Source organism: Panthera onca, chromosome A1 (genome assembly GCF_046562875.1).
Source record: "Panthera onca isolate mPanOnc1 chromosome A1, mPanOnc1 haplotype 2, whole genome shotgun sequence".
In the NCBI taxonomy this organism is placed as follows: Eukaryota; Metazoa; Chordata; class Mammalia; order Carnivora; family Felidae; genus Panthera; species Panthera onca.
This window is the reverse complement of record NC_138339.1, coordinates 127,945,937-127,969,721: the sequence shown is the minus strand read 5'-3', so window position 1 is coordinate 127,969,721 and position 23,785 is coordinate 127,945,937. Positions and strand designations below refer to the sequence as shown.

General features: G+C 37.3%; 1 protein-coding gene across 1 annotated transcript; it reads right to left on the bottom strand.

Moving 5' to 3' along the window:
* Nucleotides 1–23,783, bottom strand: SAR1B (secretion associated Ras related GTPase 1B). The gene is made up of 7 exons (XM_060636112.3): nt 23,668–23,783; nt 12,957–13,033; nt 9,012–9,131; nt 4,674–4,739; nt 3,073–3,176; nt 1,753–1,884; nt 1–638 (listed from the first exon to the last, which is right to left on the bottom strand). Exons 2-7 carry the CDS (start codon nt 13,012–13,014, stop codon nt 522–524), a joined length of 597 nt encoding a protein of 198 aa, XP_060492095.1. The 5' UTR covers nt 13,015–13,033; nt 23,668–23,783; the 3' UTR covers nt 1–521.
* Nucleotides 23,784–23,785: the final 2 nt, after the last annotated feature.

The following is a 23,785-nucleotide window of genomic DNA, read 5'->3' as shown; positions in this document are numbered from 1 at the left end:
TGCCAAACATTAGGGTTTGTTTTATTGCATGACGTTTGCATAAGAAAAAATATTGAAAACTGTAAGGCATCATGCAATCATCAATAAGCTAATTATTAACTGTACACTTAAGATAGGTGGGCATATAATCTAAAATTTAAAAACTATTTCCAAAATAGTACATAAAAATTTAACATGATGAGCTTTTAAATATGGTTTACATTTGTAATTTCACGTTGTTAAAAAGTGCTTCAAATGTACTGCTGGAAAGTTGTTCTTTACAAATGGCGCTGGGGGTAATGTCAGATTATAAACTGTAAAAACTAATTATTTTTATGGAATTAGAAAGCTAACATTGTGATATTCAAACTTACATTGAATTAGTTTTAAATTTGCACTCAAATTAAGTTGATATAATATTAATCTAAAAAACATCTGTTTTCTAACCAACAAAAGTCTATTGAATTCAAGTTATGCATGTTGAGTGATCAAATCTCTGAGTAGGCCTGAATGGTGAGACCTGGAACTGATGCAGGTTGTTGTTAATCAATGTACTGTGCCATCCAGCGGAAACCTTCCCCGTAACCTTGCCTTTTCAGCACACTGCACATGAAAACTTCTAAGGGTCGGGCATTCAGTTCTTTCAGTGATACGCTGCCCTAGAAGGGAAGACAGACATTATGATGGATGACTCCTTTAGGAAATAAAAGCTCCACTTTACAGCAGAATTGCAGCTTATACATCTTAGAACAAAGGGTGACTGTGCTAAGCCATGGGTGTTGGGCATACAAGTCCCCTAGACACACAGGAAACCTCTCTCTTCTCAGTGGGGAAGAGGTGAGCTTGTGAGGCACACAAGAATGAAAATAATCTTTGACTTGAAAAAAAAAAAAAAAAAATGACCCAACCTGGCTTCGCTAATATTAAAGACAAACATTTTCTGAGTACGTTTATGACTAAACAAGGCCATCTCCTAAAAATGGGGAGTTGACTTACTGAAAAGAAGACACAGAAAACAGACCAAAGTCTACCCTAACGTAGGAGTCTCCTTCCAAAGACTGTAGTATGTCTCTACTCTGAAAGAATAAATATAACCAAGGAAATTTTGTGAACTCTGAGATTTTCCAATACTAAGGTCCCTCCCCCCAAAAAATACTAGTAGAAATGCATGCAAAAATAATGTGTCTTGAAGCTTATTATAAAGTATTATGTTTACAAAATCCCCCAAACACTCCTGTGTTCAACTTTACATTTTATTTTGATCTCTGATGAACTCAGGGCCTAAATACACGACCAGAATACTTAAACGTTCAAGTACATTCTTTAGTGGCTAATTCTGAAAATCTATGATGAATAAAACTCTGGAAGCTTTAATTTAGTTTCCCGTAAGCATGAGCTTTGATATGTTTGTTATCACCAAGAAAAGGTTTCATTCAGTGGTAGAAATATAACCCATGCGGACATTAAAAAAGACCAAAATGTAGAAAGGACAGTTTTTAAGGGAAAAAAAAAAAATTTTTTTTTTTTTTTTTTTTTTTAATTTTTAAAAGACATTTGGTTGTACACTTGAAACTAATGTTACAGGTCAATTATACCCGACAACAACAACAACAAAAAGGCAAACCACCAGTTGGGCTAATCATAACCATGATTACTATTAGCACTAGTATTAGAATACAGTATTTCAGAAGATAAACATAAATAAAACATTAAATTAAAAGACACTTATACTGTCAAATGAAATAGTCACACTTGTCCAAAAAAATTATTTACCTTTCCTGTTGTCTGACCATATAAACCAAACATCTCTCGCAACCTCTCTTCACTGATGGCTTCAGGTCTGTCAATCTTATTCCCAAGAATCAATATAGGCACATTAGCAATGGTTTCATCTGTCATTAGTGACTGAAATAAAACAAAAAATGAAAGACAAGATGTTGATATGAAACCATCTAAAAGGCTCATTATGACAAGACCCCAAATGAGTATCAAAGACTCATACTCTATCATATCATGTCAGTTTTGCAAACTATCTTTGGCAAACTTTTCCCACATTTGAGTAAGCTCAGAGGCGACTGGCTGGCTCAGTCAGTAGAGCATGTGACTCTTGATCTCGGGATTTTGAGTTCGAGCCACACCTTGGGTGTGGAAATTACTTAAAAAAAATAAAATCTTAAAAAATAAAAAATAACAAAAATAAAGTGAGCTCAATGAAACCATTAGCTCAATTCTTCTGTTTCCCTAAAGTTCCTTCTATAAATGCTCAACTCTACTCACTCTGAATCACTAAGGTACTAAAATGAACACCTTGAAGGTGGGCAGAACTGGTTTCAATTCTAGTTCTGCTGCTTATGAATTGTGAGATCTTGGATAAATAAGCCTCATTGAAGTTCAAAGAGAATTTAGAATAGTAGCACCTACCTTATGGAGTTGATTTGAGAATTAAATGAGTTAATATACACGTGCCTGGCACAAAGTAAGTAGTCAGGAATTCCCTGACCCTGTTCCATGACCATAGAACCTACCTGGACTTTTCCACATGAACAATTATTTACTTGCCTGCTATAGGAAGACACATGGTCAGGTCAAATCATGCAATTTCTTTCTCTGTGGTCCCAGATCTAGCCCTGGCCTTCCCTGCTGTTCTGAATCCCTTTACGAAGCAGCTGACCTGGGAGAGGGGAGAAGTGTCTACACGTGACCTGCTCACTCCTGGAAGTGGTGACAAAGATAGTATGTTATACCATTTCCAGGTTCCAGACAACTCCCGAAGAAAATGGCATCCTAGGATGATGAGGGACTCAAGACCAAACCACTCCAGGTATGTTGCAGACATGAAATAAAATACAAGGCACGCTGCACAGAGTGAGCTTAGGTCTTCGGGAAGAAAGTCTGTGTTAGCACTTCCTCCATAGCTACAATTATTCTAAGCTACTGTCTCTGCATTCCTAGCAGAATAATCACTGAGCTCCACAAACTGCCAGGAGTTATATCAGAGGCTGCACAAAAGCTGCACTCTGATACTTAGATCTCCAACCTATTTCCTCAAGCTTACCAGAACAATTCAACTATGTTTAGTTTTAGTTAACTTACATCAAGTTCTTCTTTTGATTCTAACAGCCTTTCATGGTCTGCACAATCCACCAGAAATACAATGCCATTGATAGCAGGAAGGTAGTTTTTCCACACTCTTCGAGCTAACAAAAACAATCAGGAGTTAGATTTTATTTGCTGGTCAAACCTAGCAGATGGTTTGATGGAAGAGTCCAACAAGATTTCAATTGTAATTATCCCTTAGATGCTACTACTTCACTCAAGTTTATCTTTAACCTGGTGTTGCTAAATCTTTCCAGAAGAACAAGGAAGGCTTTCCTTGATGTGAGCAAGTCAAATACTTCACTCTGTCCCAGTTTTCCCATGTTAGAAGTGGAATTAATATTTGCTACCAATGGACAATGATGCACATTAAGTTCATTGGATGACTGCTATTTTTTATATGCGGTACTCATTTTTTGACATTTCTAGTTTATCAGTTTTTTTGGCCACTGATAAATTTGTAGTCAGTGACAGAAGGAAGTCAGTACTGGGTACAGATTTGTTAAAACAAAAGCTAACTGTGTAACAGAAATTAACTAAAGTCAACGAAACCATTCAGGTAATATTTTCCATGACGGTTTTTAAAGGAAAGTTTTAGGGCTGCCTTATGGGTAAGCAACTTTTTTCTGACTTCAGTTTTATGACATATCTTAAAAACAATACAGACATTAAGTCTCAGACAAACTCCCTTAGGTTCCAATTCTCTCTAACCATTATATTCTGGAAAGTACTTCATATATATATTTCAAACAATTATTATGTCTCCAAATGTGCATTCACTAGCCACAGCCTCTTAAAATCTTTTCAACTGTTTGTCATAAGAGGTTTTTACAATGCCCACAAACTTTGTAATATTCATTATTTATGAATTACTATGTGCTGGGTACTGCCATGTCTTTTGAGGGACATAAAAAACGGATTCTAGTTCCAGAAAGTTTAGTAGAAGAGACAACACAGTCTTTTCCAAACTTGCAGACGTTTACACAGATGCACTAAACACCACAGAAGTACAGTTGAGAGCACTCATAGGTGAGAGTGGCTTCTCAGGGGCAGTAGCCACAATTACACTGGGCCCTGAAGGTGGGTTACTCATGTGCAGATGGGGGTGGCATGAATTAAAAACACAAAGGTGAGAGAACACCAAGGGGTTTGGTTTGGTTAGAGTACAGAGAATAGGAAAGGGAACAGTGGAAAATAAAGACAAAAAATAAAGTGGGATCAGATTGCAGAGATCCTCAATGCCAGGTCAAGGAGTTTGGTTTTATTTGTAGGTCAGCCATTGAAGGTTTTTAATGCATAGCAGTAACATCATCATAATGTAATTGTGACCATCAGTGAGATATGGATTGGAACAGAGAACAGAACCTCAATTTTGCTTACACACTTTACACCAAAAGCAATTCAGATTTAAATTGACCAGGGGTATCATAAAAATCACACTTTGCTTTAAAGCTTATCTGGGGATAATAATTTTTAAATTTTAAGTCTACTCTGGCCTTTCTTGAATAGAATGAGATTTCATGCACAGGAAAATAATGGCTACATTTTTATTATGTTAAAATAAAATAAAGTTATTTATAAGAGTCATAGAATCTTACCTTGAACATGTCCACCCAGATCAAAAGTTGTAAAGGTCATGCCAGCAATAGTTAGTTCTTCTGAAGCTAAATAATAATACAAAATATTTTTACAAGAAAATCAGATTCCATTCATGGTATATATTGCTACTTTGGTTTATTTTAACTGCAAATAAGTTCAAATCAAACATTTAGGAATTGATAAAATAATTTGTTGGGGCGCCTTGGTGGCTCAGTCAGTTAAGTGTCTCAATTTCGGCTCAGGTCATGGTCTCACGGTTTGTGGGCTCGAGCCCCACATTAGGCTCTGTGCTGAGCCTGCTTGGGATTTCTCTCTCCCAGCCTTTCTCTGTTCCTCCCCAACTTGTATTCTCTTTATCTCTCTCAAAAAAAACATAAAAAAAAAAAGAATTTGTTGTAATTAGATATACTCCAATTTATATTGACAGTTTAATACAAGTAATGGTAATAATCTAGTATTCACTACCCACCACAAATCCAACACTTGTTTTTTCCTTCTCTATTTTTCCTGCTGAAAATATTAACTATTCAGATAATTATTTGCTGTGAATTCAAGTAACTGTTTCAACCTAATAATTTTTCCTGTAATTCATTTTAGATGCTACCAGGGAAATAATTTTCCCTTGTAGCTCTCATATTATGCAAGTGACAGTCTTTAATGATAAACACAACTTTAATAAACATTCTCACCATTATTTCTTCAAACTGTTTTCTGTTCTCTCCCTTCTTCTGGGACTTCAAGTGTAAGTTTGCTAGACTGTTTGGTATTGTCCCACAAGTCACTGAGTGTTCATTTTCTTTTCATTTTTCTCTCTGTGCTTCATTTTACATAGTTTGTTTGGTGTTGACTTAAGTTCACAAGTCTTTCCTTCTGCAGTACTGGCACTAATTTACTATTAGCCTTGTCTAGTAAAAATTTCATTTCAGGTATTAAGTTTTCATTTCTAGAAGTTCTACTTGGTTCTGTCTTATATCTTCCATTTCTTTCCTCATTCTGTTCACATTTTCCTTAAATCCTTAAGCACATTCTTCGCAGCTGTTTCAACATCCTTATCTGTTAATTCCATCATCTTAGTCACTTCTGGGTCTGTCTCTACTGATTAATTTTTCTCTTGGTTGTGGATCTCACTTTCCTGCTTCTTTGCATGTCTAGCAATTTTTTATTGGATGCTAGACATTGTTGTATTCTTTTGAAGCAATGTGAACTTTATTCTGGCAGGAAAACTGCTTGCAGATCACTTTTTAAGTTTTGTTAGGTTAAAGTAGTCTTTACTTTACAGCTACTTCAGCCCCATTACTAAGGTATGATTCTTCTGAAATCTCTTTTGGAATGCCCTGTGTATTCAACCAGGTTTCTGCCTTCTGGCTGGTGGGAACATGAGTGATTCCTGGCCCCATATGAGCTCTGAGAATTATTTGGTTAACAGCCCTGCTACAGTTATTCTTTCTCCAGAAATTTTTCTGTGACTGGCCATGGGGAGTTTTACCCTGTGCACACAAATTGGTATTTAGCCACAAACATTGCTGGACTTCTTTCTCTGCAGAGCTCCTTCCTCTGGTACTATGCCAAGCAAATTCTCATCACCTCAGCATCCCCATATTCTGGTCTCTGTCTCCTCAACTCAGCAAGACTACTGTGTTTTGTTTGGGTTTCCTCTCCCTGCACCATGGTCTGAAAAGGATCTCTGTGATAAAGCTTGGATACAGAAAGGTTTTCCATCTCTAAGGAACCATAGTCCTCTGCTAGATATTGTCCAGTTCTGAAAACACTTGTATATATTTTTGTCCAGTTTTCTAGCTGCTTACAGTGGAGGGTAATGCCAGACACTCTTACTCCATCAGAGCCAAAAGCAGAAGTCCCTATGATCATAATGAAAGGCTCAGTGTAATTTTAACTCTTCATTACACCTGCTGAGGCCCCAGGGTACTTTCTTGTTAAAAAATTATTTATGTAGACTCCTAAGTGAATGAATAATCAATACAGTTTGTGTTCAAAGTGTGTTTCTTTCCACAAGGAAAATATAATGCTTGGATGTAGCTGGGAAACCACCTTTATGGTTACAATCCTTAATAGACTCCCTACTTTATAAAAAGTCCCAGTTTAATTAAGACACAGAAAACTCTTAATATCTCAGGAAGTCTTCCCCTTCCCAGTCAATGTCCACTCCCAGAAGCAATAATTCCAGCACCACAGGTTTGTTGTGCATATTCTACAATTTCATATAAATGATACCATAACGTATGTAACTTTTTGTGACCAGTTTCTTCCATGCAGAATATGCACCATATGTAACAGTTTATTCCTCTTTCTTATTGAATAGAATTTCACTGTTTATCCTTTTTTTTTTCTTTTTTCTTTTTTTATTTTTTATTTTTATGGCTATTTGAGCTGTTGGGGGCAGTTGGGGGATATTACAAATAATGCTGGCATAAACACTGTTGTACAAAGATTTTGGTAAAAATATGTTTTCATTTCTCCTTGATACACACTTAGCAATGGAACTGTCAGATCATAGGGTAGATACATGTTACCTTTTCACATATGCTTTTGATTAATGCAAAATGTAAGATAAAATGAATGTGAGCTGTAGGAAAGTTGAGATGGCAACTATTTTGTGCCACTGCTTTTAGTCCTGGTACTTAGAATAATGTGTGACATAAAGTAGGTACTCAATAAATATTTGTTGAATAAATGAGAGCAATATCAAAAAATTTAAAAATGGGGGCACCTGGCTGGTTCAGTCAGTAGAACGTACACTGTATGTCTGAGCCCCACATTGGGTATAGAGATAACTTAAAAATAAGATCTTAGCCCCACTCTTTTCCCAATATAAAAAAATTTTATGAAGTTTTCCTTTTCCAACTTCACTATCAATTTCATCGATAAAATGGTACTTTTTGTCATTGTTCTCTGTCCTTGTTCTCTGAATATTTACTGAATTAAATAACTATCATATTATCCACTTTTTGGCCCAGTTCTCAATTCTATTCTCATTTTTATTACAAAATTTTTTAACATTTATTCATTTTTGAGAGACAAAGCATGAGTGGGGGACGGGCAGAGAGAGAGGTAGAGACAAAATCTGAAGCAGGCTCCAGGCTCCAAGGTGTCAGCATAGAGCCTGATGTGAGTCTTGAACTCACAAACTCTGAGATCATGACCTGAGCCAAAGTTGGACGCTTAACTGACTGAGCTACATAGGCATCCCTTTTATTTTTATTTTTTTAAGTATATTTATTTTGATAGTGAGTGAGTCAAAGTAAGCAGGGAGGGGCAGTGAGAGAGGGAGAGAGAGAGAATCCCAAGCAGGCTCCACACGGTGAGTGCAGAGCCCAGTACAGGGCTTGATCTCATGAACTGTGAGATCATGACCAGAGCTAAAACCAAGAGTTGGACTATTAACCAATTGAGCCACCCAGGCACTCAATAAAACTATTAAAATTCATTTTACTCTATGTCGACTTGATTCATAGACTTTTCAACAGTAAAAGCAAGGTCACAGATATTTATAAGGCATATGTTCTAATAATTTTGTCACTTTAATGTTTACTTTATATAAAGGATAGTATGTATTATATAAAGGATGGTATGTATTAAGTGATTTACAGAATCATTGTTAATGTCTTTCAGGGTAGTCTGTCTTAAAGAAACCACAGTAAATTATTTTTTTAAACTGTTTTAAAACTTTGTATAAATGTATCAATATGTGCCCTGTTTTTTGGAATAATTCTATGGTCTTTATATTAGATACTGTTGAGGTTTCTCAGACTAGAAAAATAACTGGGTAATAAGTTGAGAGTAACTAACAAAGTATAATATGACTATAATCTGTCCACACTGAAAAAGGATTAAAATAGTAGTTTTAAAATGTGAAAGAAATTAGGTTATCTAGACAAGATAATGGTGGGGGCGCCTGGGTGGCTCAGTCAGTTAAGTATCTGACTCTTAATCTCACGGTCCTCAGTTCAAGCCCCATGCTGGGCTCTGCAATGGGCATGAAGCCTACTCAAAATAAATAAATAAACAAGGTAATGGTGACTATTTATAGCCTAAGCAGTATCTGGTTGGATAGACCTCAATCATGTTATAATCCCCGAGAAAGTAACCTTAATTCCTCTATCTGGAGAAGGGTGTACAAACTGGTAAGAAGATAGGAGTATTATTTCAAGATCTAAATATACACCCTGGGAGTGGGTCAGCTATTATTTACTGTATTATTTTAATAGGTCAAATCACCTGATCACAATTATCCACCAAAACCCAAAAAACTTTTGGTTAGTGCCTATGAATTATTATCACTTAATAAAGTAGTTTGTTGCATGGGGGAATATACTTACTGGGATGTAACGTCGGGACATGCTGTCCAAGTCTGTCATCTTTTAGCATGTGTAGCAATGTTGTTTTTCCTGCATTATCCAATCCAAGAAATACCAATTTACCAGTTTTCTTATATAATCCTGCAGAGTAATGAGACCTATGATTAGTCAAAGTGCTATCTGACATATTATTCAAGTAAAATGACTTCAAATAAAAGTATAATATAAATATAATTATTTACAGTTTAGTTATTTGGATACTTTCCCTAATTACTCTAGATGTTTTATAAAGAAACACCTATTAACCTTTTGAACTTGTAAGATTTTATAAATTTGCTTGAATAAAGTTGGATTTCTAGTCTAATTTCAGTTTTGAAGAGCTATTTTAAATCTATCATGATCTGCAAATTCAGATCATTTTAAACCTAAACTTTGTCCCAATCAATGAATGTGTATTATCCAAACTTATCTGCAGTGCCAAAATGCTGATTCCCTTGACAATTTGGGAATAAATATCTATGTCCACTACTAGAGAAACAAAAAATGCTTGAGATCATGTATTTATGAAACGAGACAAAAAGAGAAATTAAAGAGATATCCATGGATGAAAATAAATTAAGTAGTTTTGACAATAAAAATCATAGTGAGTTCTTGCAATAGAAAGTTTAGGTCATTGTCAAATTTCCCTGAGACAATAAGGTTGAACTATTCACAGGATTGCATAAAACTAAAGCAACAACAAAAAAACCAAGCACGTAATTTTTTAAGTGTATCAACCAAGTACTGATAGATGAAGTAATAGAAAAAAGACAGCATTGACCAGTTTATAGATTGGCATTTGTTGAGAAATTCCATGTTGAGTTTTTTTTTTTCTAAAGGCTTTTTTTCAGCTTTAGGTTTACATCAAAACTGACAGGATGGTACAGAGATTTCCAATATACTCCCTGTCCCCACACATATATATAGCCTCTCCTATTATTAACATCACTCACGAAAATGGTACATTTTTAACCAACAGTGAACCTACATTGATCGATCATAGTCACCCAGAGTTTCCTTAGGGCTTACTCTTAGTAGAGTATATTCTGTATTTTGACAAACATATAAGGACATATATCCATGATTACAATATACAAGTATTTTCGCTGCCCTAAAAATCCTATATGCTCTGCCTATTCATCCACCCAACCCGCCCTGCCACCACTGCTCTTTTTATTGTCTCTGTATTTTTGCCTTTCCAGAATGTCATATAGTTGCATATGACACATAATTGTAATCATACAGTCAATTGAGATTGACGACTTTCACTTAGTAATATGCATTTAAAGTTCCTCCATGTCTTTTCATGCCTTGATAGCTCATTTCTTTGAGCTTAGTAGTATTCCATTAAGCAAAATTCCTTAGTGCTTAGTAGTATTCCATTATCTGGATAAACCAGTTTATTTATCCATTCACCTACTGAAGGATATTTTGGTTCCTTCTAAGTTTTGGCAATTATAAATGAAGCTGCTATAAAATCTTTGTGCAGGTTCGTATGTGGCCCTAAGTTTTCAGCTCTTTTGGGTAAATGCCAAGGAGCACAAGTGTTGGATTGTATGGTAAGAGTATGTCTAGGTTTGTAAGAAACCACCAAATTGTCCTCCAAAGTGGCTGTACCATTTTTCATTCCAAGCAGTGAATGAAAGTTCTTGCTGCTCCACATCCTCACCAGCATTTGGTGTTGTCATTGTCCAGATTTTGGACACTCTTATAGGTATGTAGCAATAATGAATTTTATTTTCCATATTTAATTGTCTAACACCTATGGAATTACATGAGGACAGGGGACATAGTAGCAACTCAAAAATATGTTTACTCAATCAAAAAAATGAACTTTTGAAGACATTAGGCAATGCTAATTCAGGTTACTCATTTTTTAATAAGTCCACGCCAAAATAATACCTAAGTCTTTCTCCACATTGATGCTTAAAAAGTAAATTGTTTGAAGTCCTAATGTTTTGATCACTCAGTGCCCAACAGTTCTGATCCTAAGGGGAAGATTGTCTTCCATATTTATTTGAGCTGAGATACTATATTTCTCATTTAATCATGAACTGTGACTAATAATTTTTTAAACACTTCTATTTCTTAAAATGTTTCTACACAGGTGGTTTCTAATCAGTGCAATCACAATCTTTCCTACCTTTTAAGTAGTAACAGTGCACTGGGTAAGAATCCAAAAGGGAACACCTAGGACATTTAAACTTTAATCTTGAAAGTGGGTTGGACTAAATCCTTATTTTGTGATAAGCACTGTTAAGCATTACACATTACTTCATTTAATCTTCAAAATACTCTTTGAAGTACACATTATTCTCTTTCTTACAGAGGGGAACAAAGGCTCAAAGTTAACTTGCTCAAATGCTGAGGTCAGATCTGAGATAGAACCCATCTTTGATGCAAAAGCTTTGGTTCATTTCCATTTCTCTACACTGCCTCCTACTGTTAGCCCTATTAACCTCTTGCTCCTGCTTATGAGTCAATCTATTTTGCCTTTACAATGTAGTTCCGCATTAAATCATTTTTCTATCAACTGAGACATAGATACCCATCACAACCCAGGTTATCCCAATATAATGAAGTTGAAAACATTTACTTTTGACCCAGTTTTTGTACATATGTAACAAAATATTTCAGTCTGATAAAAATATGTAAGAATTCTTGAGGAGGTAGTATGGAAGATCTGATATTTTACCTGTAGCAGAGTGACAGTATAAGATAATGTGAGAGATTTTATTTTAAAAAGGAAAAAAAAAGGAGCACCTGGGTGGTTTAGTCGGTTAAGTGACCGACTCTTGATTTTGGCTCAGGTCATGGTCTCAAGGTTTGTGAGTTTGAGCCCCACATTGGGCTCTGTGCTGACAGTGAGAAGCCTGCTTGGGATCCTCTCTCTCCCCCTCTCTCTGCTTCTCCCCGACTCATGCTCTCTTTCTCTCTCAAAAATAAATAAATAAAAATTAAAAAAAAAGAAAACTGGTTTTTAAAAATTTGCAAATATTGAGGTCCATATAAGAAATAAAAATAGACTGATAAAATTTGATCTTAAATTTTTATCCTTTTAATATATAGTGTCAAACAAGATATGTATTTTCCAAACAAAATTTATTTCCTTGGTTAAGATTATGTTTGTGGAAGAAAAAATATTTATATAGGAGATAACAATTCATAAGTACAGTTGTGGCCAGTTAGGAGTTACATTGACAACTCTGTAATTACATGAAATGCTTCTCTTTGTGCCAGTTCAAGATGATGATTACATGGAGACTAAACTTAGGGTAAGATTCGAAAACAGGAGATCAGAACATCTTCATTAATTACTACAATAATAAAGTTGTATACATGGTAACATAAAAGTCAATCAAAAGCTTGTTTCACTGGAAAACGTGAGAAGTTAAGAATGTCAGTAAGAGAATGAGATGCTATGATTTTTCCTCTTTAATATCTATAAAGAGAGGAAAATCACTATTCAGAATTTCTGGGTATACAAGTCTCATTTAGCAGATTTTATGCTGCCATTTACAAGGCACTTGATGGAACATAAATTTATAATAACAAAAATAATGCAGTGAGTTTCTGTGAGGATTAAATGAGATAAAGTATCTAAAGCACTCAGAAACTTTTTAGGTAAACTGGCTAATCACAGGTAGCTACTCCTGTAAATAATATTCCTATCAACAACCTTAAAAGAGGTAGGAATTACTGTTAATTTACAGATAAGGAGACTAAGGCTAAGGTAAAGAAAGTAATTTGCCCAAGATTACATAATTTATAAGAGATATACAATGAGTAATTTGAACACATTAGTATGATTTCAAAATTCACATTCACAACTAGTGGATTATACATAAAGAGGCTCTAGACAAATAAGCACTTTTATTTAAGTAGGATTAAATGGGATAACAATAGAGAACAAAGGGCCAACATTACCTAAAAACTGTAGCACACTGCTGAAACCACTGTAAATCCAGTCAAATATGAAGGACATATCCAAATCCTTAAAGAGTCTGGAAAAGAAAGTGTTTTGAATTCAGTAGTTGACATTAAACACCAACAACATTAAACATGAACTCTGAGTAAACAATCCTATAACAACCTTCCTATAAAGAGTTTAACCATTCTTTTTTGTTGTTGTTTATTTATTTTTGAGAAAGAGAGCACACAGTAGGTGAAAGGCAGAGAGAGGGAGATAGAAGATCCAAAACGGGCTCATGCAGACAGCGGAGAGCCCAATGTGGGGCTCGAACTCACAGAACCACAAGATCATGACCTGAGCCGAAGTTGGAGGCTCAAGTGACTGAGCCACCCAGGTGCTCCCCCCCTTTTTTTAATGTTTATTTGAGAGAAAGTATGTAAGAGTGAACGCACAAGTGGGGAAGGGGCAGAGAAAGAGGGGGACAGAGGATCTGAAGCGAGCTCTGTGCTGACAGCAGAGAGCCTAATGCAGGGCTCAAACTCACTAACCGTGATCTCATGATCTGAGCCAAAGTTAGACACTTAACTGATGGAGCCACCCAGGTGCCCCAAGAGTTAGCTATTCTTATCCAAGGTGATCTAATCAGATACCTACTGATGCATAAAACACAAAATGCTATTAAAATACAAACTAGTGGGGCTCAGCTGGTAGAACATGCGACTCTTGATCTCAGGGTTATGAGATCAAGCCCCATACTGGGTGTAGAGCTTACTTTAAAAAGAAAGGGGAAAAAAGGCCTCTATTTTTAAAAAACAACAAAAAAATTTTTTAATTAAAATAGAAATATGTGGGGCGCCTGGGTGGCGCAGTCGGTTAAGCGTCCGACTTCAGCCAGGTCATGATCTCGCGGTCCGTGAGTTCGAGCCCCGCGTCAGGCTCTGGGCTGATGGCTCGGAGCCTGGAGCCTGTTTCCGATTCTGTGTCTCCCTCTCTCTCTGCCCCTCCCCCGTTCATGCTCTGTCTCTCTCTGTCCCAAAAATAAATAAAAAACGTTGAAAAAAAAAATTTAAAAAAAATAAAAAATAAAAAAAAAATAAAATAGAAATATGAACTAGAGACCATTCTTTACCAACCACAGTGGCAAACCTGAAAATGAACTGTAATAGCTGGAACTAGAAAAGATGTGGTACAAGATGCAGTTAGTGGCAGTATAAATTGTTACAAATCTTTTTAACAACTAATTTGGCAGTAATCTGTATGTCATACCATCTGACCCAAGAATTCTACTTTTAGAAAATGTCCTAAATATAGACAATCTTTATGTATCAAGATGTGCATCAAAGTGTTATGTAAGAAAATTTTTGGAAATAATCTATATTCAAGAGTAAGTTAAGGTATATATGGCCTATGAAATACTTACTGAAACCTTGGAGTGGAGGAAGAAAAAGCAAGGAGAAAGATAGGAAAGGAAATTTATGATAATGAAGTAAGTTTTAAAGTCTGATTATACCTATGTGGAGTAAAACCCCCTTTTCCATTATTTTTGGTCTTTTGTAGCAAATGATATCAGGTGGCCAATTTCTGGGCTTGTAATCTTAGTGCATTTTTCAAATTTTAATATTACCAAATGTTAAAAAACATTTTTTTAAATCACAGTAGAAAATACAGAGTATAGTTCAATTTAGCATTTCTTTGACATGTTCTTGATAACTAATAAAGTTAATATGGAAAGAAGAGGGGAAAAAAAACTTCTTGAGAAATGAAAGAATATACAAAAGTATACTTTCAGATCAACAAAGTTCATTTTCTAGAAGTAAACAAAATCCAGGCCCCAAATTTGGGCAAAGTCCCAACAATTTGAAGGATTCTGCTATCTTTGACGTTCTTTAGACAAAGTGTGACACACAGCACTGCTTTCTTTAACCACCTCTCAGTCCAGTGGGCTGCCAACTGTGACCCAGACGGGCCCACCAAACTCAGAATTCCTTGAGGATAAGGTGTGTAAGAGATTAGATTGCCTTGAGAGTGAGAGTCAACCTACCTCCAGTTTATAGGATGCCTGCCAGTATTTACTAGGGGATTCCCTGGATCCAGGCAATAGCCTCTCCTCTCTTTCAATTCCTTACTTGAACTAGCAAGAGAAGAATTTTGCTCTTGAAACCAGTCCATTCCTGACTGAGAGTGACTCACAAATAACGAAGTTTCATGTGTCAGTATCACAAGAATAAAAACTAGAAGAGCAACTTATATATACACACAAGAATCCATTGTTACAAGTTCTTATTTTACTGAAGCTGAAAATTACATCTTGTTCTATTATTATTCTAGGTTATGCAGAAATTGAAACTTGTAGTCACAAAAAATATATACAAGTGGTTTATCTTTTCTGAAGATTTTTAAGATATATCATAATTTTCACTGTAAAGAATCAAAGCAATGGTTTACTGAGATATTTTAATTCAATAATGATTACTAAATTCATATTATGTCCAAGGCCCTGAGCTAGACACCACAGAGAATACAAATACTAGTGATAAACATGGCTTCTTCTCTTGAAAAGGTTATACTCTAGAGAGGTAGGTTAGCTATACAAATGTAATTTAACTGAAAAAAGTTAAAACTGAATAGGATAGTACCTAGGATGGTAACAACTTACTCTATAGAATTTCAAGACTTATATAAACACAAAGAAAAAAAATGTCCATACTGTAAATCATAAGCTCTGAGGGGATTAATGATCATAACAACATAAAATCAGAATAAAAATAAGCAATACAACAGGAAAGGGTATGGTACCCTCACAAATATACTTTGTATTCTGTATAAGAAAAGAGAAAAACAGTCTTCTTTGCACACTTCTACAACGGCCACAAGTTGTAGGTAAGGAAAGGTTTCTTGGGTGATGTTCAGCCTGAATCTTGAAGATTAAATAACAGTTTGCTAAGTGGTTATGAGGGCTATACTGTGTGCAGTGGTGTGAAACTAAGTGGGAACAGCAAAAAGTCAGGTACTGTGAGATGATGTGACTGGTTAGGGGGCCACAAACTGAGTCACTCAACAGATGCTAACAAGGGAGGCAGGAGTCAGAATGAGAAAGAAATATGAGACTAAATTTAGGCATTTGGTCTTCCATGTTTGCTACCTATAACATACAGACATAAGAAACAATACTTATTCGGTCTTTCAATTTAATAAAGCAAAGCAAACAAAAAATAGCAGTTATCCCTATGAGCACTATGATTTGTCAAGAGGTTAAAAACAGAAGCTATGGAGCCAGGACTTTACCACTTACCATTTACCTTAGCCAAGTTACTTTAATATCCTTACCTGTAAAATGGGGGTAATAGTAGCTATCTGAGATGGTTGTGAAGACTAAATCAATTACGACACACAAAGTATATAGCACAGAGTTAAGCATTCAATGTTAGCTGCTGTTACTATTATTTCTTCTACTTATATGACCTAACATACCGGGCACTTTATGTGACCACTAAGCACCCCAACAACCTTTCAAAATAAATACTGTTTGTTTTTAAATGCCTACTTACTTTTGGGGGAGAGAGAGAGCAAGCGAGCAGGGGAAGGGCAGAAAGAGAAGGAGACCTAGAATCCAAAGCAGGCTCCAGGCTCTGAGCTGTTAGCACAGAACCCAATGCGGGGCTTGAACTCACGAACTATGAGATCATGACCTGAGCTGACGTCTGACACTTAACCAACTGAACCACCCAGGCGCCCCAATACTGGTTTTTTTTTTTTTTAAGCTCTGTGCCCAGTGTGGGGCTTGAACTCAACCCTGAGATCAAGAGTCACATGCTCTACCAAAGTGAGCCAGCCAGGCATCCCAAAATAAATACATTATTGTCCCCACTTTACAGAAGAAGAAACTGAAGTTGCAATAGCTAAAACTCAAGTCTTAATGATTGGCACATCTAAGTACCAAACCTGGGTCTTTCTGACTTCCAGGTCCACGCCCTTTCTCCTACATTGCAGTAGCTTTGTAACAAAATTTTAAAGGTTTATATTTGTTTAAATGATTATGTACCATTTTTTGAATCACTCCACCTTATGACTCTGACATGTAATTCCTCTCTCTCCCTCTTATCCCCCATCCAGTTGCTTATTTCCAAGCTCTATCAATTTCTGTAGTCTCAGCATTCTTTTGATTCCTACAGGAGCTACTTTGTGATGAACCTTAAATCACATTCCTGAACTACCATCTTAACCTCATATTTTGTCTGTACCAATCTGTACATGCCCTCCAGAGTGGCTTTATGAAAATGTCATCTTAGACTTGACTTGTTGCATAGTCAGGGTGACTATAACTCCTCGTTTGCTGGGGACAGTCTCAGCAAAGTTATCTCGGTATAATTATCAATAGTGCGTCCTTTCATTCTCAAAAGCATCCTGATGAGGTGTGAAATTTATATGGTCACCCTATACCTGTGGATAGAGAGCCATTGGAGGTCTGTGAGATGAAAAATGATTCAAACTCCTAGTCCAGTATTCCAGAACTTCGACTATAAACCTTTTGGCCACCTTTACAAGCTTAATACATATCCTCCATTTATAGCTTTCCCTGAACCAAAGTAAACCACTTCGCACTCACTGCTGGTGACCTGAACTTAACCATCTTAAAACTTCTGCTCATTCTCCTTCCCAACATCAGAATTTCCCCCACCAGCTCTGCCTAAAGATCTCCTGCCTCAAGCATGAGCCAAATGCTACAGAAGAAATGAGTTTTCACTTGAGATGGACTTTAAGGGACAGATGGGGGTGGAAGAACTGACAGAACCCAGTAAGGGGAGAAGAATTAGAAGAGGTGATGGCACAAGTGGAAAGGAGTTAGCCCCAAGAAGTCCAGCTGCAGAGATGTCACAGCTTGCTTTGTGGCAAGGAGACAAATGCTGAGAGCATGAGGAGCCTGCATGGAACAAAAATACAGGAGAGCCTGTGGCCAGTACTTAAAGCACCAGAGCTGGTCTCTAGAGTCATGACCTGTGTGACAAGTTCCTTCTGCAAAATCTCTGAGTGTTGTAAAGATCAAATGAGATAAAATGCACAAAATAAGTACTTAATACCTGGTTGCTGTTATTACTGAGAAACAAATTGGATAGAGGGTCAATAGGTGGAGGGAGTAAGGAAAGATTCCTCTTTCAAAGAGTTTGAAATGGAATGAGGGAAATGGGAGTTTCTTCTTAAGAAGTCTTCTTTCTTCTTAAGCCTTAAGGAGGGTAAGGCTCGAGTATGTTGATAAGAAGGAGCTAGCAGAAAGGGAGAAATTAAAGATAAAAGAAAAAGAGAAGGAACGAATTAACCAAAAGGGGCAAAGTCTCAAGAGGAGCCAGGGATGAGAGTGCATCTCCTCCTCTAAGAGTAGAAGTAAGGAGGGCCAGAAAATGTACACTGGAAGTAGCAGGAATCTGAATCCAAAAGTGAGGAAGTCTGATAGAGAATTTTCTGAGGAGCAGAGTGAGGATTAGAATAGATAGCTACCTACTGTGGGGAAAAGATCAAATTAAAAGAGTGCTAACAAGAGCCAAGTGCTTTGCTGGGGCTGAAAAACATTCACAGCACTGCCCATCTGCAGGGATTTCTAATTTTCCCCTCTCCCTGCCACCCTACCTTCCCAGTGACTGTCAGCTTTAGAGAACACGGAATGAATAGGGCTTAGAAGTGAAAAAAGACAAGGGGAACTGGAATTTGAGAGTACTAGTGAGAGGTTGAAGTGGTGTGATCAAAAGTTCAGGCTGAGTGGCTAACGGTACAAAGGCAACTAATATATGGGGATAAAGTAGGGGAGCAAAGGCAGGCTTCTCACAGAAAAGAGAGAATGGGGGAAAATATCTGGTTGAAAAGCAAATGTAGACATAGTCATAGTATGAGACAAGTGAAAGGTGGACCAGAATTATGTCAGCAAAGTGGAGGAGAGCTCAAGGTTCAAAAACTCATGAGGATCAGGTCTGCGTGGTGGTTAAGTTCCAAGGCCTGGCTCTGGCATAGAGAGCTGAAAAGCCTGAGCGAAGAACTGAGTGGAAGCTGTGAGAAGCCAGGCTGGAGCTATATGGTCTACAGTCCACACTGACTGCCCAATCACCTAGAAGAATGGCTATAGAGAGCAAGCCTGTGAATCAAGTGACAAAGCCCTCAATGAAGGGGAGCCTGGCTGACTCAGTTGGTACAGCATACGACTCTTTTTTTTTTTTTTTTTTAACGTTTATTTATTTTTGAGACAGAGAGAGACAGAGCATGAATGGGGGAGGGTCAGAGAGAGGGAGACACAGAATCTGAAACAGGCTCCAGGCTCTGAGCTGACAGCACAGAGCCCGACGCGGGGCTCGAACTCACAGACTGAGAGATCATGACCTGAGCCGAAGTCGGACGCTTAACCGACTGAGCCACCCAGGCGCCCCAGTAGAGCATACGACTCTTTATCTCAGGGTCCTGAGTTCAAGCCCCACAATGGGTGTAGAGATTACTAAAAAAAAAGGGGGGGGGCAGCTCACCCAAGATGACTGTTGTGAGGTGAAAGCTCTGAGATTGATGGGGGGGGGGGGCAGGGGAGAATGAGGTAAACCTTGAGGGAAAAACGATTTTTTCAATAAGGATGGTCCAAATTTGCTATTGTAAAATTTGTCCCTAGAGAAATAATTTAATAACATATATGGGGAAACTCTGCTTTAGAAGATAATGAGATATTTATATTTGCATAAAGTCGTGGGTTTCTAAGAACTTTAAAACAGGCTAAGAGTCAGTCATTTTAAAGTAGAAGTAAAAATGCCCAACTAAGAATAAAAGTTATTTAGCCACAAACAGATACCTGAGCCCAGAGAACAGGTTACACAACACCACGAACACACTATTAAGACATGTGAAGAGCAAAGGTCAAGAATAAGGAAACATATACACGTCAGCAGATTTATTTATTGCATGAACAACAAACAGGAAAGAGGCCTGTGCAGATTAGAAAAGTGATCTACTCCAGTAACATAAAAATCAGTACAAAGAGTGTAATGAAGCAGAACCTCAAGGTTACAAATAACTTCTTAAGCCTTGTCCCATTAAACGTATATGGATGATTCCATTTATATGAAACATCCTAAACATGTAAGTTCTCAGAACAGTTTAGTGGTTGTCAGACAGGGGAGGTAAGGGGAAACTGGGAGTGACTGCTAATAGGTACTGGTACTTGGTTTCTTTTTGGGTGACGAAAATGTTCTGGAATAAAGTGATGGTTGCATAACCTTGTGAATATACTAAAAACATTGAACTGCATACTTTAAGAGGATAAATTTTATGGTATGTGAATGGTCTTTCAATAAAGCTAGTTTTTTAAAAATAAAGAAATAAAAATGAAAGCTCCTGTAGTCTAAAAAGACAACTATAACACCAGCGTAGGATTATAGAGATAATACATTAATAACTTTGGGAAGCAAAGGATGGTAGAGCTATGGTTAGAGTGAGTACCTATCTTAGAATTTAAAAAATCTGGATTTAATATGCATCTTCTGAAATACTATTATTTCATTCTGGGAAAGCCAATCTTTCTGAGCTCCAGTTTCTTCTTATATATAACAGGAATGCCATCTGCCTCAAAGAGTTTGAAGAATGACTAATTATGATAATGTACCCAAAAAACATTTTGAAAACTACACAATATAAGGTAGTATTAACTCATTCAGACTAAATTAATTGAAATTCAAATCGCAAACTTTATTTTTAAAGATTTTATTTTTTTTAAGTAATCTACACCAGCATGGGGCTCAAACTTACAACCCTGAGATAAACATTTTCTACCAACCGAGCCAGCCAAGTACCCTTTCAAAGTACAAACTTTGAAAAAGTTTTAATTCATTAATTTTTATTTTTATAAAGTTTATTTTGAGAGAGTGCAAGTAAGCAAGTGCACACTAGTGGGAGAAGGGCATAGAGAAAGGAGAGAGAATCCCAAGCAGGCTCTTCCCCACTGTTGAACTGTCAGTGCAGAGCCCAGTGTGGGGCTTAAACCCACGAACTGGGAGATCATGACCTGAGCCCAAGTTGGACACTCACTTGACTGAGCCACTCAGGCACCCCAACAGTTTTTTTAAGTTTATTTATTTATTGGGGGGGGGGGGAGCATAGAGGAAGAGGCAGAGAGAATCCCAAGAGGGATCCGCATGGACAGTGTCCCCATGAGAGGCTTGAACTCACTAACTCTGAGATCATGACCTGAGCCAAAACCAGGAGTCAGAGGCTCAACTGACTGAGCCTAGGTCCCCAAGTTTTAATATTTTTAATGACTGATTTTACTTTATTTTTTTTATTATTTTTTTTAATGTTTTATTTATTTTTGAGACAGGGAGAGACAGAGCATGAACAGGGGAGGGTCAGAGAGAGGGAGACACAGAATCTGAAACAGGCTCCAGGCTCTGAGCTGTCAGCACAGAGCCCGACGCGGGGCTCGAACTCACGGACTGCGAGATCATGACCTGAGCCGAAGTCGGTCGCTTAACCGACTGAGCCACCCAGGTGCCCGTGATTTTACTTTAAATATTAATGACAACATCACTGACAGTAACCAGAAAAGGTACTAGAATAATTTCCTCCAATTCTAGGTAAAGATACTTACTAGAAAAAAATTAATCATAAATTTCTACCCAACTCCATCGGGTTTATGATGAAAACGTGTACAAATTCCTTAAGATCAGTAAACTATCTGTAAGCTAATTTAGGAATTATGCACCCTTCTCTTTTGAATTCAGATAGTAGCAGAAATATAAAGAAGGCCAAACTCTGCTTGACTATGTTTTAAAGAATTTCAGAAAGGCTCTGTGCATTATTAAGGATGGACAGGAACAATATTGAATGTTTCAAGACAATGTTGCCCTATAAATACTTTCCCCTAAAACTGTTAGATTTTCTTTCCATAGCCTTTAAAGTTTTGAAACAGTGATATAAATAGAAAACTCAAAAAAATTTAGGATTAAATGGATAGCAATCATAATAATGGAATTAGGCTTTTTCATTCATGTAATCAACAGTAAGTATAAACTCAAGTCTCCTTTAGGGAAAAATGACACTCACTGAAAGGTTAAACCTGTATCAAATATGAAAAGGATTTTTTTTAAGTGCTAAAAGGGGGAAAGAACACTGTATTACAAATAAAGTTTGTGAGTCTGAGTACTGAACTTGCCTATACTGAATTAAGAAAGTAAAAATTGATACTAGTGACAAATTCAGTCCTTAAAATCCTTTTTTTAAAGAAAGCTCTAGGCCCAACATGGGGCTTGAATTCACCACCCCAAGATCAAGAGTCTCATGCCCCACCGACTGAGCCAGCCAGGCACCCTCTTAAAATACTTTTAACTGAAACTGTTCTAAAAGCTAAACACAAGAAAATTTTTTCAACAGCGTGATTTTAAAGGTATTTGCTTAGTAATGTTCTGCAGAGAAATCATTAAAGTATCAGCCAAGTATGCTTAAAGAAAAGGGTGAAGAAATAATGACTCATTACTACAGAATTCTGATTTATAAGTTTCAAATACTGTGGCAGTGATTTTCATTTCTGATAGCCTAATCTTTTGTCTCAATTCCTGCTTGAAGTGAAAGGAAAGATAGTTAAAGCGTACTTTTTTTTGAAATACTAATCCTCCTAATTACTAACAATGCTTGTCTAACAGTTCTAAAATAAAAGCAAAACATTCCTTTTCTGCAAACTCAGGAAATGCCAATGAACTATAAGCTTAGTTGTTAAAGTTCAAAGTATTTTGGTGATGAATGTAAATCATTAAAGCAATATTAGATACACAGTTTGCTTTGACATACCAGCACCACTAATTTTTAACAAATTGTAAATCTTCCTTTATTCCTCATCTGTAAACCAGAGATACTACCATTACCTTCCTTAGTGGATTGTTGTGACTAGCGCCACATTCATAGGAAAGTCAGTAAATGTTTCCTTCTCTTTCATTTGCTTCAGGGCGGCATACTCTTAACCGGTATTTTAACAGTGAACATAGGATATTCTTCAGAGTAGGACACGTGGTAATAGTGAGCTTGATAGATGAATATGCAAATAATATTAGGTTTAATTTATAAAGTTAAAAGTATTCCTTCACCTCGTTTTGCCCAATGTACCAAATACCTTACGTTCCTAATGAGTTTGGTTCTTTCAGCCAACGAGGTCACGGTTTTAGCTGTTGTCAAAACAAATTTCTAAGTTGGAAAATCTTGGAACAATCTATAAATCATTACAGTTTTCACCCAACTGTGTATCTTTCCCCCCACGCAACTGGGACTTGGACTATGAACAAACGTTAACTTGCACTCGTAAGGATTTTCACTTTGCCCCCACACGAATTGGGAGAACTGAAAACACACGACGTCACAGGGTTTTGAGCTGTCAGTGATCCCTGCAGCCTTCACCTTACCAGGTGAGGACACCGAGGCGGAGGGGAAAGAAGGGCTTGCCTACGGCAGAGTCCCCTCGTTCTTTCCTGAAATAACGCACCGTTTGACAGCAGCAGGTGTGCTGTGCAGCGGACCATCAGGGCGGCCCCTGCGGAGCAGCAAAGGAACCCCTCCGCCTCAGTGCCGGCAGATCCCGGAGAGGAAAACAGGCAACCCTTTCTTGCCTGGCCACAAGCAGGGGCCCCAGTGGGCCCAGGCCCGAAAAGTGCGCTTTCCCCGGGGTCCACAGCGGCCAGCCGCCTGTCGGTTCTACCGAGAGAAGAGACAGCCACTCACCTGCTACTAGAGAGATCGCAATTCCTCGCTTGGCGTCGATTCCACACCCTCCTAGTTCGAACTGCAAAGCGCGATGGCTGCCGAAGTCCCAGCTCGCGTCAGGTCCTTCCGGGCCGGG